The sequence below is a fragment of the Hippoglossus hippoglossus genome, chromosome 10, assembly GCF_009819705.1.
Source record: "Hippoglossus hippoglossus isolate fHipHip1 chromosome 10, fHipHip1.pri, whole genome shotgun sequence".
Classification (NCBI taxonomy): domain Eukaryota; kingdom Metazoa; phylum Chordata; class Actinopteri; order Pleuronectiformes; family Pleuronectidae; genus Hippoglossus; species Hippoglossus hippoglossus.
The window spans coordinates 18,237,926-18,256,260 of NC_047160.1; the positions used below are offsets into that span (position 1 = coordinate 18,237,926).

The 18,335-nt window shown below is 40.5% G+C and overlaps 2 protein-coding genes across 2 annotated transcripts; both read right to left on the bottom strand.

The window, feature by feature from the left end:
* Positions 1 to 329: 329 nt before the first annotated feature.
* Positions 330 to 3,740, bottom strand: vgll1 (vestigial like family member 1). The gene is made up of 4 exons (XM_034598685.1): positions 3,484 to 3,740; positions 2,751 to 2,953; positions 2,302 to 2,664; positions 330 to 1,497 (listed from the first exon to the last, which is right to left on the bottom strand). The coding sequence occupies exons 2-4, from the start codon at positions 2,938 to 2,940 to the stop codon at positions 1,460 to 1,462; spliced, it is 591 nt and encodes a 196-aa protein (XP_034454576.1). The 5' UTR covers positions 2,941 to 2,953; positions 3,484 to 3,740; the 3' UTR covers positions 330 to 1,459.
* A 595-nt stretch (positions 3,741 to 4,335) lies between these two features.
* Positions 4,336 to 17,986, bottom strand: adgrg4a (adhesion G protein-coupled receptor G4a). The gene is made up of 29 exons (XM_034598975.1): positions 17,928 to 17,986; positions 17,412 to 17,486; positions 16,508 to 17,134; positions 15,740 to 15,837; positions 15,591 to 15,649; positions 15,367 to 15,421; positions 14,794 to 14,831; positions 14,550 to 14,698; positions 14,130 to 14,189; positions 13,910 to 13,993; positions 12,652 to 12,737; positions 12,509 to 12,579; positions 12,380 to 12,407; positions 12,212 to 12,234; positions 11,918 to 12,060; positions 11,705 to 11,834; positions 10,800 to 10,906; positions 10,476 to 10,692; positions 10,207 to 10,372; positions 9,857 to 10,000; positions 8,857 to 8,988; positions 8,714 to 8,759; positions 8,426 to 8,529; positions 7,305 to 7,426; positions 6,818 to 7,086; positions 6,139 to 6,244; positions 5,419 to 5,699; positions 4,844 to 4,945; positions 4,336 to 4,721 (listed from the first exon to the last, which is right to left on the bottom strand). The coding sequence occupies exons 2-29, from the start codon at positions 17,476 to 17,478 to the stop codon at positions 4,579 to 4,581; spliced, it is 3,657 nt and encodes a 1,218-aa protein (XP_034454866.1). The 5' UTR covers positions 17,479 to 17,486; positions 17,928 to 17,986; the 3' UTR covers positions 4,336 to 4,578.
* Between the last annotated feature and the right edge of the window lie 349 nt (positions 17,987 to 18,335).

Genomic DNA, 18,335 nt, shown 5'->3' on the forward strand with positions numbered 1-18,335 from the left:
AACAGCTGAAGCAGCTTGATAACATCACAATTCAGGATCATTTTTTTATTTCTCTTGTATGAAGATTGTTCTTCAGTTTGGTTGTTTTTATACAGTTTGAACCCAATTTTTTTTTTAACTAACGTTTTAATAATATGTGCACTGCAGTGCCATAGAAATTTCCCACGAATCCTCGCTTCATTCTGATGTGATCCACTGGAGCATCTCCTGAAGTTGTGCCCCAACTGCTGGCAAGGGTACCAGACCTTTGTCGTCAGGGTTACAATATTAACGTTAAGTTAATGGAACAATCGTGGTTTGAATCACAGACTGGTTAAGTTATGTTTACACACAAAAGCTGCAAGAAGTGCTTTGCTAACTGTCCAGTATTTGTATTTATTCACAAGACATTTTATTTCATAATGTCTCATCTGTGTATTCATTAAGAATTTACCACCTTAAATGTCCATAGTATCAATACGTAAAAATAAATCATGTGCACGAGTGGAAGATGTATTCAAATCATTTAATTTAAGCAGAAGTTGCAGTAAGACACAATAAAAATACCCAATTACATATAAAAATCCTGACTTACGAGTTTTACTGTAGTAAAAGTATTATCAGTAAAATCTTCTTCACAAATTTAAAGTAAAATAATTGATTGTGCAGAAAAACGTCTTTTAGTTTTATCTTATTTTTCGATTATTATTGCTACATTAACTTATAATTGCTAGTTTAATGCTGTAGTCGTGTGAGGTGAAGCTAATTTGACTTCTTCACTCTGCTGGGTAGTTTACGCGACAGTAGCTTCATGAATATTTAATATGGTGTCAACCTGCCACTAGATGCCACTATTTTTCAATTTGTGTTGTCTCCCGTCCAGTGTTAACATTTTTTTTTTTTTTATACTTTTACTTTACTTTTGATACAAAATTACAGAAAACTATTTATTAAGATTATATGACTGTCCCCTTTTGGATATCTAAAAATATTAACAACTAAAGCTCATCCAGGTGAACTGCAGACCGATATTAACAACAATATTTTTACACTGAAAAGTCTCACAATGTAATACTGGTCTAGTTACTGGTGTAGGTCCACTAACATAAGATATAAGAGAATGCCCTTTGTCCAACTTCACCGCAAAGGAAGAAACAACATACACAGTGCTCCGAGATCTACCAGAGGAATGACAGAGTTGAAGAACAGGTTTGTCAGAGAGTGTTCCCTTCCAGAAGGCTTGTTCCAGGTAATACATACTGAGGTACTGAGTTCATTTTCGTGAGAAGTGCAGAGAGCGAGCCAGGGAATGGAAGTGCTGCTGTTTCTTTCGTCTTTGTGAGTTCTCCCATGACACTCCGAGGTCTGTTTGACAAAAACACATCTGGCTGCTCCTCGACTGAAGAGTAAGCCAGCTGTTGTAACTCAGTGTCGCGTGGTTGAAGACGTTACTGTCTCTGCTGCTCCAGTCGCTCGCTCTTCAATACCAGTATAAGTCCTTCTTGTCCAGACGACGCTCTGACAGAGAGGAGACAAAATCCCAGCATTTCTAAACAACTCACGATCACCCACACTGTTGAAAATTACAGCCTAATTAATATGTTGTTATCTTTTTCAAACAGTAGCAGAACAAGATGCAAGAAATTCCTGTGCAGATACAAGGAAAGGAACAAGAAAGTTGTCCAGATCTTACTGTCAATTCAAAGATTCCTAACAAGAAATTCCCAAAGACGTCCACACTGATTTGACCTACATAAGTGCCTCCGTACTGACTGACTCTGAATCTGGTGCATAATGGCACATAATCACTGCTTTTATGTAAAGATGTACTGCAGCATGTCTGCTTTATGCAGCACGAGCAACAAATGAACAGGAATGTGCTCTGAAGATGACCAGTAAGATATTTTAGTTTAATTGCCGTCACTCAAGTGATTTGTTAATGCTTTCCCAGTAAGAATGCACTTGCTACTTATCAGTTGTGTACTGCCGGAGCATAGAAACACAAGCATGCACTTCAAAGAAGGAACATTGGTTATGTGCCTCTGAAGCTGATAAGGAGTTGAATTCCAGCAAAAGATTGAAACAACACTTTTAATTAATTTCACTTTCATTACGCAACCTGTGATACTGGGGGATGTAATCATCAGATGCTAACATCTGCCCCGTATCTAAGAGTCATTTTTAATAACCAATCATTACCTACTATACATTATTGATTTTGTTCCTTTCTCGGACTGCACAATTCTTGGCACCAAGTTATATTATTATTACTGCTTTATCAGTTTCTCCATCTGAGGTCCGATGCTGCGGCTGCAGGCTTACCAGGTTCAAATCCCACAGCGGGGTCCACGGACTCTCTGAAACCCTGAGGCACGGTCCAGCTGGGCAGCAGCTCTGGCTTGGAGCTGGAGGCCATGCTGGGTCCCATCTCACCCCTGTCACTGTGCAGCAGGTTGAGCAGGGATGTGGCGTATTGTTGTCCAGTTAGGCTCAACCCTTGCGGGGTCAGGGAGTATGCAATGGGCGGCAGACCTGAGCCCTCTCCTGGCCGGGCTGTGAGCGAGTGCCACGAACCGGGGGGAGTTTCGTCCGCGGTGCTGAATGTCAGGAGACGTCCCGCGGCAGGAGGGGCCTGTGACTCAGTGTAAGGGTCAACAGCCCTGCCCTGACATGAGCTGGTGTTCTCTGCAGGGGGCAGAAGAAGAGAGAAGCCATGAAGTTGAATAGAATCGAACATCTTGTTTGTTTGTCACTCACTGTTATGTGCTCACCAAGTTTGATACTTTTCCTCATTTTTTTTGTCTTCACTACCGGAGCCTTGGCCTTGCAGACCCTACTGAGGGCTCGGGTGAAGTGAGCGTCCACCATGCTGTTGATGTCGCCCTGGAAGTAAGTCAGGATGACACCCCGAGAATGCTCCTCCACCTTCACAGCCATCGGGCTTTCTGTTCTGTCCTCCATGGGTCAGCTGGGACTGAACACAGAGACAAAACCTATCGCTGTTGACGAGTACTGTCAAACTCAAGAGGGAAGATTTCCTCCTCATCTTCACATGAAACCTAACTTGCCCTGGATGATTCAAGCCATGAACAGCCGGCTGTCTCTAACTGTCCTGCTTCCCATAAAGTGTCCAAACAATTCACACAAACTCAGCCAGTCAGACAGTGAGGTCCACCTTTCATTTCAGTAGATTTGTTAAGTATAGTAACATCTTACACTCACATGAATGGAAATATGTACAAAGAGCATAGAGATGTCAACATTAGCATGAAGCTCTTTTGTATTCTGTGAAAGATGAGCAGCGGTTTGCACAGTTTTTTAAAGTGGGTCATTATCTTATCATCTTTTTGAATTTGAAATATACTGTATATTTAAAAGAAATGGTGAAATAAAAGTAATTTTTATGTATTATTATATTATATAAAGCCCCCATGAACTTCCTAACCTGACTTTTGAGCAAAGAACCAAAGAGTGCATCATTCACATGTTACTTGCATTTCTTACCTGACCTGATGTTTGACCGAAGACGACCAGACACTGAGTCCTTGCATCAACTGGTGGATCAGAGTGAAGGTGAACAGCAGCAGCAGCAAATGTTGTTGGAGGGAATATCACCTGGTTTCCGAGTCATCGATAAGATTCGAAGAAGCGACAGCTGTTGCCGTACTTTTCTTCCTCTACTCTACACACACAACATTTCGCTCGCTGATCCTCCAAGTGTACATGATGTGTTGGACTGGCAGGGCGTGTGATGCTTCATAGACGCAGACGGCTATGAGCAGAATGTCATCCGGCAAGTTCCTCCAGAAACTGAATGACAGCTTATTAAAACATTCCTCAGCCACAGTGACAAGAAGTCAAAGAGCAGCTTTGAGGTGATTCATTAGATGATTGCAGATAAGACTAATGTTATTTCAGATTCAGATGTTAGATAATACAGGTTTATACCAATTGTACTTATGACATAAAACATTTTTTTTGACAACCAATGACCTCCTTACAATTTTCATGGCTTCCGTGGTTGACTTATGAAATCTTGTTTCCTTGTTTAAAGGACTAAACTTTGTATTTTGTGTCAATCATAACAGATCAAACACAATAATGTGGCTTTTTTATCATTGATAACAAATAAAGATTTAGTCTGGACTAAAATAAAAGTAAAATTTATATTTTTCGTCTGGTCACTGTGCAGATTAGTAGTAATGGAAATGTAAAAATATGTTAATAAAACTGAATCGTGGCATTAGACAATATCCCCAAATGAAAAAGTAGAAGCAGAACAAACAAGAAAAAAAGAAAAAAGAAAAACTTACTGAAAAAACATTGAAACATGACAGCAACTGTACAGAGAGATGATTTAATATCTTACAAATTACAACAATATGCTTTTAAATTTCATTGGAAAACTGTTATAACTTTAAATGCAAGGTTACATTTTCTAATTACTTTACAATTATTACATTACATACATATTTTTTTTCAATTATTAGCTATTCAGTGATACAGACATGGAGCAGTTCATCTTTTAACCACTGGATAGTCACTGAACAACAGACCTTGAGAAGGAGAGCTTCACAGAACGTCTCATACGGAGGCCGCTCACGCCCCCTGGTGGTGCTGTGGTGCTGAGCCTGTAGAGGAGTCCGAGACCTTCCTGATGCTGGAGGTGTTGTCTGAAGCAACTGAGTTGATAAGATTGTTCTTTTTGCGGCCGCCCCCCACTGTGGCAGAGCGGCTCCAGTCTGGACACAGGGGGCAAAAAAGAGAGATGAAGAAGAAGGATCATGAAAAAGAGCGGACATCAGGACATGAACCATGGGACACTGCATGTCCACAAGAAGAAACGTGGCTTTACGGCAGGTACCTGAGTAATCACTGAGCCTGAAGCGTCCGCAACACAAGTGGATTCTCCACTGTTTCCTCACGTTCTCCTTCATCACACAGTGGAACAAGAAAATAAAGAAGCCTGGGACACAAGAGCAGAGACAATGGACACAGTCCTCTGTCAATTTGTCACTGCTTTTCTTATACGATAGGAATTGTAATGTTTTCTTTATTCTTTTTCTATTTCTCTAAGCTCTTTTGATTAAATAATTTCATTATATTGCTATTGCAGCACTCACATTTTGTCAAGAAACGAGAAACCCATCATTACATGGCGAATTGAATTGAAGAAACTAGTTGTGAAATCTTTTTAAAACCAAGGTGATAAACTGTAAATGCACGTGAAGTACGCTGGTAAATGTCAAAACAATCATGTGAACAACATGATGTGAAGAAATTGGATTTTTAAAACCTCCCCGAGTCTAGAACGCAGTCAAAATTACATACATGCGAGAACTAAGAGAATTACACACGTGTTGAAAATGACACACTCCTTTGTGACCAACTCCTTTGTGACTAATAACCACTAAACACTAAACAACAGCTGATATTTACCCTGCAGAGTGTTCAAGATGGAGAACAGGTACATCATGACCACTCGGCCCGGCCCAAAGGAGAAGAAGCCCATTGACCACGTCAGGCCCAGGAGGACGGTGAGACTGGCCACCGCCCTCAGGTCAGGCAGCGAGCCAACGCTGTTTGCTGAGGGCTTATTGGCTCTCATCTGTCTGATCTGAATCAGAACCACGACGAACACGGAGATGTTGCCCAACAGGATCAGGAGAACAAATGCCACCACGGTCACATAGAAGACGACGTCGTCCTGCAGCCAGCAGCTGGAGGGAGGAGGACAGGCGGCCATGTCATTTACACTGGGATTTAGGATGAATGTCACCAACTACATTTTATTTTTGTATGTTTGTTGTTTTTATGGATTTTCCTCAATATCCCTGGAACATTCAAATCCGAGCTAAAGTCCTGTTTACCAGCGCTTTTAATCACTCTTCTTTTAAATGGTTTTATTGCTTTTACTTGTTTTACTCTCTGTGTTTGCTCTTAGTTTCTTATCGCTTTGAATTTTATTTCCATTTATTTATTCATTTAGTTTGTCCATCAGGGTTACCGTACTTTAGGTTGTCTTTGAGGATAAACACATTCACAGTGCTTTCCTTTGACTTGGTACATTTTTTGCTTCCATACATTTTATCAGGCACCAAAGAAATCTCATAATTTCTATCATTTGAGACATGAAGGTCACTGCTGCTCAGTTCTTACAATGGGTCAGTGGACTGGTGCGTGCTCGAAGCCTGTTCAGCCGCAACGTTGCCATAAGCGTCTTTATCTATAGCCAGCACCAGACCGACTATGACCAGAGGGATACCTGTGAAGACACACAAACAAACATACAGTAAACTTAACACAATCGTATATAGTGAAAGAAATAAAGCTTGTATACTGTATATTCTTATTCTTTGCTTTGGATACTAGAATAACTGGCTGATTTGTTGAAGAAATTTTGACTTTGGAACTTAACTGCTCTTGATTTTGTTTGTTTTCTACAGCTACAAGTCCTGGATAATGTCTAACTCCACTTTTGTGCTTTATTTGTGTGTCATTTCTGTAACACACTATGTAATCTGGTTCTTTGTGTCGTTCAAACAGAAACATTGTTCTACAGGTAGACTTGAACATATATAGAGAGTATTCAGGGTAAAGGTTTGAAATGATACATAACTATTTACCCTATTCTATATATATCCTATACTAAATTTAAGTTCTTTCTAGGATACTTAAAATTTTGATGATTGGCAAATAAATCTCTAATCTCAGGTTTCTTAAACAAAGTCTTATCAACCCCAGCCAATTAAAATCCAGTCCTGAACCCACACAGCCAATCAAAGCCAACAGACCCTGAACTTTTCTTCTGTAAGGAGTACTCAGCGTTCTGCCTTACCCCATCCTACAGCGCAGAACTTGAGGATGTATGAGGGAACATAGATGTTGAAGACCTTGACCAGGGCGAGGTACATGTTTACGGCCTCCAGGCCCATCCAGGTGAACGAGGCCAGCAGGAAGTAGTGCAGCGTTGCAGCGGTGGCGATGCACAGGCCGTAGCTGGAGAAGGATGAGAACCAGGAGTCCAGGAGGAAGAGCATGCTCAGCCCCAGCAGAGCAGCTGACAGGTTGATGAGGATCTTAGACGGGTAGTCCCGACGCAGCTTCCTAAAGAGTGTGAGCGGGAAACGTTGAGAGAGAGGACACAAACACAGACGGACCAAGGACAAGTCTGAAGTCTCGCTAAAAACCTCAATATTTTTAAGGATGGTGCAAGTAAGTAATAGTGTTTTAAGGCTTATTAACAAATTCTAAAATGCCACAGAGTGAATCACTGAAGTAGCGAATGCACGATGCCTCTTATACTGTCAGTGTATGCGACTCACTCAAACACCAGGTAGGTGAGTAGAGTGATACCCAGAAAGATGGAGGATATCCCACATCCAAGATATGAAATCAGAGTCAGAATGTAGCTGTTGGCCTCACTGATGGGAGTTCTGGACACATCCTGAAACACCAGATACAAACAGGGCAAAACTTATATTTAAAGCCAGAATTGGTCAAAGTTTATAGGTTTAATACGTAACATCACTGCATCAAAATCTAAAAAAAACATAGACTTATGTTATATATATTTGGTTGAGTTATGCACTTCAATTATCACAAATATTTCCACCATCCTTAGTCATATCCCCTTTGAATCAGTGTTGTGGTTGTCTGCCAACCCTTAACCCATTTTTACAATACACTTTTTAAATCTTGATCATTTTTAACTATTTATTTCACAATGAGGGATTTTTGTAATCAGATGTGTGGATCATAAGTTACCAGAGAAACAAGCTAAGCCAGTGTTAGCAGCAGCATGGCTCCGCTTTTCAGTGTTTTTACTGGATTGAATCCAGAGCTCTGTTTGTTTTGAATAGAACACCTCATGCTAAATCGTCTCCTAATAAAAACCTCCCATATGTTTTCATCATAAGTTATTAGAGAAGGAAGCTGAGCAAATGTCAACAGCAAGCGGCAACTGAAGCCAATACCAATACACTGCAGTTCATTGAATGGCCACTTGAGGCTGACTCCAAAAGTGAGTCAATCCCTGGCAGCACTTTGGCTATCAGCTCCCCGGGACAATATTTAACGTGAAACTGCTTCTATTAGATTATTAATTGGTTTATATGTTTTGGAGAGAAGGAGGCCTTTACGGACAATAAACCACCCGTTAAAAACCAGATCAACGATAAACAGCGAAGGAAAGCTAATCAGGCAAAGGTAATTCCAATGACAACATGCGTATTTCACAACATCACAGACCACTTGCAGACCACTAGTGGCAGAAAATGACACATTGTACATTTAAATTTTTCTAAATGTGAGCTGGTGGTAGAATCTAAAAGCTGTAACGTCAGCATCTTGCATCACAGCAGTGAGCCACTAACCAGACTGAACACCTCATGTTGTTGTTGTTTGTTTCCTGGATTAGTTTATAAAAAGCAAATCAGCGACTCACCAGGAGCACCGCGAAATTTGTGAGGTGATCGCAGAGACAGCTGGTCTGATGAGGAGAAATACTCCGGGTTTCACAACCACTGCCGTTCCAACCACCCAGTCCACCTGACACACACACACACACACACACACACACACACACACACACACAAAGATACACTCCATTTATTGGCTCTGGCATCTACATGGACCTTGATTGTTTGGTCTCACTGGTACATAGAAAGTTGGCTCTAAATCCAACTGTAAACATATAAGATATATACTGGACAATAAATGATGACTAACTCACCATTCTTCCTGAAATCCCAAAACATACACTGCACCCTGTCCTCGGGCTGTAAAAGAGAAATAGGAAGTGATGGTGGCTTTGGAGTTAAAACAACACACAATGTGTCTTTTCCCTGGCGAACTGAAAATGGAGTAATTTCTCACCAGTTTGGGTTTGTGATGGCTGAGCGTCACCACCACTCGATCACTCAGGTGGCTGACGTCAGTGTCATTGATGCTGGCAGATACTATATAAGAGTTCAACGTCCACCTGCTCTGAGTTGCGCTGGTGGTGTCCTGGTAGGAATCAAATAGTGGTTACGTTAACTGTGGCACGGCTATAAATCACAGCAAGTTGGTGGAGGGTGTAAAGTTTCACTGAGGTCATTGGTCAATGATATATGCTGCAGAGGGGCAGATAGAGATTTGTCATATTCAAAGATTGTTTTTGTGTAAGTGGGGAAAGTTACAAGTTTAACTGTAAATATCAAATATCCAACATTGGTTTTCCTGTCGTTTCTCACACAAAAAATTTGTGAAAATAAGCTAAATCACTTTCAAGCTGAGATTGATAAGAAGAATTGTTTCCCCTCTTTGATATTTGCGATTACATGTAATATGAATACATACAGCGGCAACCTGTTAGCTTAACTCTGCATCCAGACTGGAAACAAATCCCAACTGAATCTGCTTCGTTGAATTAAATCAAACAAAATGTGTAAAATGTAGGAGGTCAGGAGGTCACACCCACATCACCCAGTGTAAAACCACGAGCTGCTCTTCTTCACTTTTTAGAACAGGACTAAAGAAACTAGAGGTAATGTATCAATTATTGAGCTTAACGGTGCTGTCATGTGGATTTTGTTATCAGACAGAGTCACAGTAGCTTTTCCCACACGTCTCCAGTCTTTATGCTAAGCTAAGCTAACTGTCACCTGGCTACAGCTTCATTTACATCCTACAGATATGACGGCGGTATCAACATTCTTATCAACAAAATAATTTATCTCTTAAGAATATCACAGTTGTATTCTTGCATTAAGTGGCCTGCATACAACAGGCTACTGCAGTTTCCTCAGTTTCTTTATGAAGAAAGAGAAAGTAAAAAAGAAAAAAAAAACAATATAAACAAAATGACAAATAGAGAGGAGTGTAATGAGAGTACCTGAAAAAGCTCCGGTGTTCCATGGAACTGAAACTGAACACGAGTTGTGTTTCTGGTGAAACAGTTGTTGAGCTCAGAGGGCAGAGAGATGGTTGCATCGGTGTCTGGAAGTGGTTCACTCACGAAATTCCAGTTGACAAAAGTCTGAAAAACAAAAAATAATAGTACAGATAATAATATTGTATTTGTGAATTATTAGCCTACATGGCATTTACTATTCAAGCTGAATGTATTATTTGTTGAACCATTGTTTGATCAAAACAATATTTCTTTTCAGCTCTTGCAGGTCACAAACCAGCTGATTTTGTAAAATTGGGATTCCTCATTACATCACATTTATGATTTTCTACCTTCAGATCCAGGAGAGATGAAACTGAGGACACACCGAAGGTGAGGCCCTTGAATCCATCTGCAGCTACGTTGACCATGGAAAGTGCCAGTGAGGGAGCGGTGACACTCACAGATTTACCACTGAAATACATATTGTTTGCCATTCTGTCCGTCAGTTTGAGGACTCTTTGACGGAAAGAGAGACAGATTAACAATCTTGCACAAGGGTGCACACGTTTTGTTCATATTTACTGAGATTAACCAGATGCCCACTTCCCTCTTTGCTTACGTTGTAGCCACTGGTGTGACGTTGGTTTCAGAGAGCAGGATAACAGCGATGACAGTGACTATATCAGCACCAACAGCAGGTTTGATGACGCTGATATCAACCACTTCATTGAGCTTCCCCACCACGGAATCCAGCTCGAAGGATGAGAGCACGGAGCTGTTACTTAACTGAACGTCCACCAGGTCCTGAACAATGTCCACCACCTCAGCAGCGTTATCTACAAAACAATAAAAACATTTATGGTTTAACTTTTCCTGTAATTGCAATTAATTATTTTTGTATACAAACAAAGGCAGTGAACCAGACTGTGTGTGATACTCTTACCAGTGGTGACCGTGATATTGAAAAGGTCTGACATGGTCACAAGTTGCTTGCAGTTCTTCATATCAGGCCTAGCCCAGCTGGTCATGTCAGTTTCAATGTCTAACTTGCTGAAAACAGAAGAGAATCAGAGACATTCTTTTTAATATTTCAATTATAAAAAAGTAAATCTTGAGTTTGGTTCCTCTGCTTGTAAGATCATCACCCGTTTCTACCAAATGTGGATTATTGCCTTATTTAACATCAACCCTGTGTTCCAGTAATAAGCCATAAACCCGGTTATCTGTATTACATTGCCTCTTGAGTGATAGCGATAGTGCAGGGATGATGTGAGGAAGGCTGAAGCCTTTCATTACTCTAATAATTCACTTGTAGGAAATTGATTTCAGCCTGAGCAGGCGGCTGGCATGGATCCTTCAGTGTGTGTGGGGTATGAGAGCTTGTGTGCAGAGTGGGAGGGCCGCGTGGAACAGGACGTCGTAATCAAGGGGAACGTCTTGTCTGGCTGGGCTGTCTCCATGGAAACAGAGTGACAGTTTTGACAAAGAGGGACAAAAGATCCGAACGAGTAAATACTGTCGAGGAGTTCGAAAAGACACCTTCTCCCCATATTTGATCGGATCAGACGATTCAGCCTCATGCTAGTGAGAATAAAGCCCTTAATATGATTCCTCACCATCTCAACTATAAACCAGGATATGCTTTATTAATATTTGGCCGACATTACGTAATACTGTCAAACAATAAAACATTCAATCATTTTGTACAGCGTGATAAGCTCTGCTAATAAAGATGTGTTTGGATTGATTTTCGTGTTGTCTTTAGGTCATCGTTTTATAATGGGACAATTACGTTTTCATCGTCTCTGGTCAAATCTGCTGTGTAAAAGGAAATTGGTGAAGTCTTACCAAAGCCTGTGAGCTCTTTTTGATTGAGGCTTTCTGCAGCCCATCTCTTGTTGTTCTTGTGGAAATGCTTCAGGCCAAATATATTCTCCATAGATCGTTACTCTGGTTTCTTCTAAACAGTTTTCTGGCACTGACAAAAAAAACAAAACATATATACTTCAAGTTGTCGAATTTAAACTTTCTCTTTTCATGTGAGTTAGAAATCCATCTTACATATTTGCTTTATCGCCACGTCCACGGCTTCAATAATAACGGAGCCATTTTCGTGCTTCGACGTCAGTGCAGAATTAATGAAAGTTATGATTTCAGCAACACAGTTGATTTTGTATTCCTGAACATGGAAGGCGCCGTAATATCTGTTAATGAAACACACAGTTAGTGCTGCTGACAACCACAGTGCTTTAATTAATTCTGAATGGAAAACAAATTAAATTGACAATGCAGTAATGTCAAACAGGCAGTGCAGGTAGCTTTTAAAATAATAATTTTCTATTTTCAGTCACCTACTGTTTTTGTCGTTGATAGGAAATCTAAAAACAGAAACCAGAGAGATGAAGAATAGTAATTATCATTCTTTAAAGCAGTGTGAGATATTATTCCTAGGATTAACCAAAACTCTAAAAATAACGTGCACTTATATTGTCTTTACATATTGATGTTGAACAACATACTCACTGTCAGTTTATTCTCTTGGTCCATGTTCCTATTGAATAATACAGATTAATATATAACAAATCAGAGCTTTCAAATTAGAAATATCAAAAACAGGATGTTTGCTATGCAACAATAATTGAATCAACCCACCGGCCGACTTTCTCCTTTATGACGAGATTCAGTACAATCATGGTGCCATTCACCTCCAGTGATTCTTTCACCTTATCCCAGAAGACAACAATTCAGTGAACACAATTTGTTTGGTGATAATAGTGTGAGTCACTGTCTCTTACCCATTTCTTAATGATAACCTTTGGATTCGTGGGGCCACCAATCATCTGTAACGTCATATTAACTCTGAAGAACGTATCCGGTCCAACTGCAGGGATGAAACGGTCTATGTCATATAATGACACAATTCAAAGAACAACTCTGAATCAAACTCTATTTATGGAACAACAAATCTGTTTGTGCTGTGCAGACTCCCCACAGGGTCGTGACCAATTCCTGTTACTGTTTATTCTTAAAATTAACAGAATCGTAAAATGAGCAAACCCCAGGCCATGCGGTCGGGGTTTTCTGGGAGAGAACATTTCTAAAACCAGAGATGTGGTTATGGCTGTTAGGGTTGCATTGACTGAAGTTTTCTAATTGTATGATGTGTGAAATAAACACTTTTGATTCTGAATATGCGTCTAGAGCGCAGACTGTATATAAAACTGGACGACACATCTCCACTTCCTGCCCCTATCCCAGTAGTGATCGGTCATTCGAGCCGTGGTACAGAGGTTCCGACGATACTCGACCACTTGTGAGTCATTTTCAGCTGTCAGTCATGATGTTTGACCTTGTTTTCATTGCATTAAATTATAAATAAACATTGAACAAACATCGGTGTGATAACAGCTACCAACAATGGCAGAAATCATTCTTGAAAAAAAAGGTTTATTTGACGTGTACTTAATTTGGTCCATGTCCCATCCACTAACATGGCAAAGGCAGGGTTTATGACCTATACTGCAGAATGCCACTAGGAGGCGATCAAGACCCTTTGGCTTTACTTTTCGGGGAGCTGTCATGTTGTCCATCTTTATATTCTATTGACTAGATTAGCAGTTAAATCAATCAATCAATCAATCAAACAATCAATCAATCAATCAATCAATCCATCAGTCCATCAGTCAATCAGTCAATCAGTCAATCAGTCAATCAGTCAGAACTTGTTTGTATAGCACAATCATTAAAAAAGAGAAATGTGAAAAAAGAGAGTAAAATACTCAAAGAAAAGATGTATCGAAGTCAGCGAAGCCTCTTACTGCTGCTGATTATAAAAATTAACTCTTTGATTTCTGTGTGTGTTACCAGCACTTTAAACATCTTCAGTTGTCTTATTGTGTTTTTAGTTATTTGTTGTTTTAATGCTGCTCCTCTGCCATGATTTGAGGAATGTCCTCCACTGTGAGACAGCTAAGATGTGAGAGTGAAGCAGAAACAGGAGTGAAGAAGCTGCATGAACCCGTATGTTTCATCAGAGTTTCTTGATAAACTGACAGGCACTCAAATTGCAATCTGAAGGATCCCCTGTCGTCGACACGTTAGCGGGACCAGCAGGTCGACCTTGAGTTGGAACCGTTTCTGAGAAATAAATGACATGAATTACAAGAAAAGAACAGCACGGACAGAATGTCTTTCACACTTGGCTGCACCTTATTTTAAAAAGGAAAGTTACTGCTGTCGCTGTAGATAAACGTATTCTTTCTCGCACGCTCACCTGATGTAGATGCAGTAGTAGTGACAGCTGTCGGTGGTTCTGTTACTACAGGGAACGACTCTGGAAGAAACACATGAAATCATGAATTACAAAAGTTTAAAGAAAAAACATTCAACTAAAAATCTAGATTGAAAATAGTGAATTAAGAAAATGAAGTGATTTAAATTGTGCAATAATGAGATATCATGAATTTCTTATCTTCTATTAGATACTTTTAGACCCTTCACTCAGAAATGTGCTCTCTGGCTTGACCTCACTCCTTGTTTTCATTAGTGCAGCTACACAATGTTTATTTCAGTCACTTGACAATAACTATACAAATGCGTGTTCGGGTAATCTTTGATGGACGTAATCCACAAAACACAACAGTGGGCGTATTTTGTATGTGATACTGAAATGTGCTGCACAGACTGTACGTACCCACAGGAAGTACCATGATGCTGTTAGGGTCAGCTGACAGATTGAGGAAGCTGTAAGAGGAGGTCAAACTCAGCAGAGCAGGAATGTACGCCTGAACTGCTTCTACGTTGGCGGCAGGATTCACATTCACATTGACTTCACAGCGGAAACTGGGGGTAGAACACAAGAACACAAGCTAAATCTACATGTTAACAGTGCAATGATCGTGAACTTCGTTTTTTTGTAGGTGTTGATTTCTTCTCACCACTTGTCACAGAGGGAGACTGGTGACGCTGTTGATCCCTGGAAACAGACGTCTCTTCATTAAAAGGTTACTCATTCAATTACACCTGGTTGTTTTTATTATGATTCACAACCACCTGCCGTTCAGCTCACATCAATGTTCTCATACGAAATTCATTCACTTAGAAAAGTAGAATAACACTCAGCAGAGCACAAACCTCCACCAAGGCCCAACAGTCCCCTTGTCAAACCATATTTAAGTTGACTAGATTTATATTTGGATCTGCGACAAATTTCATGAATACAAATATATATCATAGAAAATGTGGAAAAACGATGTCTCGCAATGATCCACACCGAAATGTTATGGATTCCTCCCTGACCCGCCAAATGTCCACCAAGTTTTATGGTAATCCGTCATAATCCTGCCAGCTAAAAATTAAAAAAAATTCACTTGATGCAGATAATAACAATCTCTTCTTTTTTAATATTGAATTATACTGTTCTCTAATTATTCTGTTCTCTAATCAGCTAACTTAATTGAGGATATTGCTTCCATGGAAAATCAAACTGAGGACTGTTCACGAGACTGTACCTGAGGCTGTCGCACATGCAGAGCTGCAGAATCATTAACCACGGGGCAGCTGCGGCTGTACGGGAGCACAGATAACAGAAATTACAGTCATGTTCAGAATATACACTACGTTCAGCCTTGAAATGCAACGGTCACCTTTGCACCTCACACCTCTGTTCAAAGTGGTGGGAAGGATTTACGTTTACAAGTACTTTGTAATTTGAGTTTTAAGAGAATGGTTTTACCTTGGGGATGACACGGAGATGTCGTGGACAGAAATGGTGTGAGGGAAAATGCTCTCCAGCTGATGAGAGGTGACAACAGGTACATTATTCTGAAAGGCAAATCTAACTGTTGAAATCTCATTGGCATATTCAACAAATTATCATCGTACCCAGCCTCTTGTGACTCCCTCCGGGGAGACAACACAGTTCCCAGGCTCCGCGGCGTGAACAATATATGTCCACATTTGGATTTTGAAGAGAGACCATGCTAAACAAAAAAGAAAAAGAAAATGAGGAACAGTTGCAAAGGAAAATGTTAATCAATCAAGTATAATCGACAGCTTTTTCAAACAAGGTATTGCTGAACTCTGGAAGATGTGCTGTACCTTTCCTTTGACCGTGTAGTTCCTGAATGTCTAAATATCTGCACACTCATTAAACTCACACAGCAAAATGCTTTGGTTTGTGAATAATTGAAGACATTTTGGGAGCAATAGATTTCTTAAAGGTTCAGTGTGTCAGATTTGGGTGAAAGGGATCTTTCTGCAAAATATAAAATATAAAATAAAATAATCCTAATGATGTTTATACTCGTGTGTTTCATCTAAATTGTACAATTTGTTGTTTTCTTTTCACTAGAATGGGCCCTTTATATTTAAATACTTTATATTTACATCAGGGGCGGGTCCTCTCTATGGAGGCCACCATGTTTTTTACAGTAGCCCAGACTGGACAAACTAAACACCTTTTACGTTTTTAAGACAACTGAAGACTACCACAGGTTCTATTTCATGTTTGGAAGGGAGGGTGAGGTGAGGCTGCAACATGCAACTTCACCACTAGATGTCACTAAATTCTACACACTGAACCTTTAATTCCAGGGAAGTTTGAACTGGACAACCATGCAATGCAACAGAAATAGTTCCCACTGTAATTACCACAGTTTAGGCTGTTGTCAGGCACAGGAGGGCATTTGTGTTTCCACTGCCGCTGGTCCCATCTCACCACGTCTCCATCTGCACAGCTCTGCTTCCTCAGCTCCTCAGCACTCCATTCTCTGGACCAGATCCTGAACAGACCGATCTCCCCCAGTAGGTTGTTCCCGCTCTCTGGCTGAACCTCCCCGTTTGTATTCACATTATGAGAAACCCCCAGAGTGAGTGTGCCGTTTGGGCCCAGCTGTTGGGGTAGGTCAGGATTCACAGGGGCCTCATGCAGAAGGGTTCCATTAATGTAGGTCCTCAGCCTCCGAGCTCTGCCCGACCAGGTGAGACACACAGAGTACCATTCTTTGACTTTCAGTTCCCAGACCAGAGGCTTTTTCTCTCCGAACAGCCACACTGTCAGCTGTGGACCTGAGCCCCCGAGTCCCAGCTCTATTCTTTTACCTCCCCGCGCTTTGTACACAAACCCTGTCCACTCGGTTGCAACGTTGCGGCGTAAGAGCAGGCACACACTCAGCTCCTCGAGGGACGGCACCACGACACCTGGCTGTAGCTGCCACGTGCAAGGACGACCGCTGAATTGCACTTTCTTACCCCACAGGCTGGTAGTGGCAGAGGCAGCTTGTCATGTAGAAAAGAAACAGAAAGGTTTAAACTACTGTTATTTTTTTTTAAGAACTCAATATGAGATCACAGTCAAATCTTAAATGTGTGAAGTCTAATCTCACGTAGAACTCAATTAGATATCAAGATTTTAATAATTAAAAAACAACAAAAACAGAATAAAAGGACAGAATATTTCAGAGGATATGGTTTGTATTCATTCTCTGTAATATTTTCTACAACTTTAAACATTATCAAGCTCTTTAGAAATCATTGAAATGCTCAGAAATCTTACTAGAACCCAGAAGAACCACTGACAGCTGTATGTACAGACAGACGGTCAGTGGAGACCTGGAGTCCATGACTGCAACTTAAAAAACCTCCGGGTTTTCAGTGTCAGTCAGCTGGTCATCTGCTGAAAGGTGAGAATAAATAAACAGATGTTTTCATTATGATTCACTACGTTGAAGGAATCTGTGTGGCTAAATAAAAAAGTGAGACTTACCATGCTTCCTCCCTGCTTTGGTCAAATCCAAAATATAAGATATTCAGTAAGAAATGAATCAATCGATCAAAATCAGTTCACACAAAGCTGCCCGAGCAATGAGTCTGCTGAGCGGTGTCAATTCATTTCTCTATAAGAAGACCTCCACGCCCTCTTGCTAGAGTTACTCATTAATCACTGGCAATAAACATAACCAACACAGGCGATAACACTAAAACCATGACTTTGTGAAACCCTTTGCAAAAGTGAATCTCAAGATCTCTCCGGTTCACACATTGAAGAGTTTTGTGCTCAGTGTGAAATCACCTGGTTGTGGTGCTGCAGGTTCAGCGGCTCAGCGAGAGTTTGAATGAATAATTATCCTCCTGAGGCTTAAAGTTCAAAGACAAGAGCTTAGGGTCGTTGAGAAATAGTCCGGCTTTGACACACACCCTAGTTTGTGTAGATGTTGAGGACACAGATGTAATAAGACATGACAAGCTTTAGGTTCGGGGGCCGTTGTCAGAGCTTCTTCTTTTAGATTCCTTCTGCGTGGGGATGGATGTCTCTGAGAATTTGTTTTCATTAATATTACAGCAGTAGACACAAAACAATGCTTATTTAAATGCTGCTTATGACAAAAGTCTTTCTTGGTTTGCGTGAGTGTGTAAATATTCTTTAAACAGAGTAACGTGCCAGTAATGCAGAAAATGTACGAAGACTTACATATTCCTA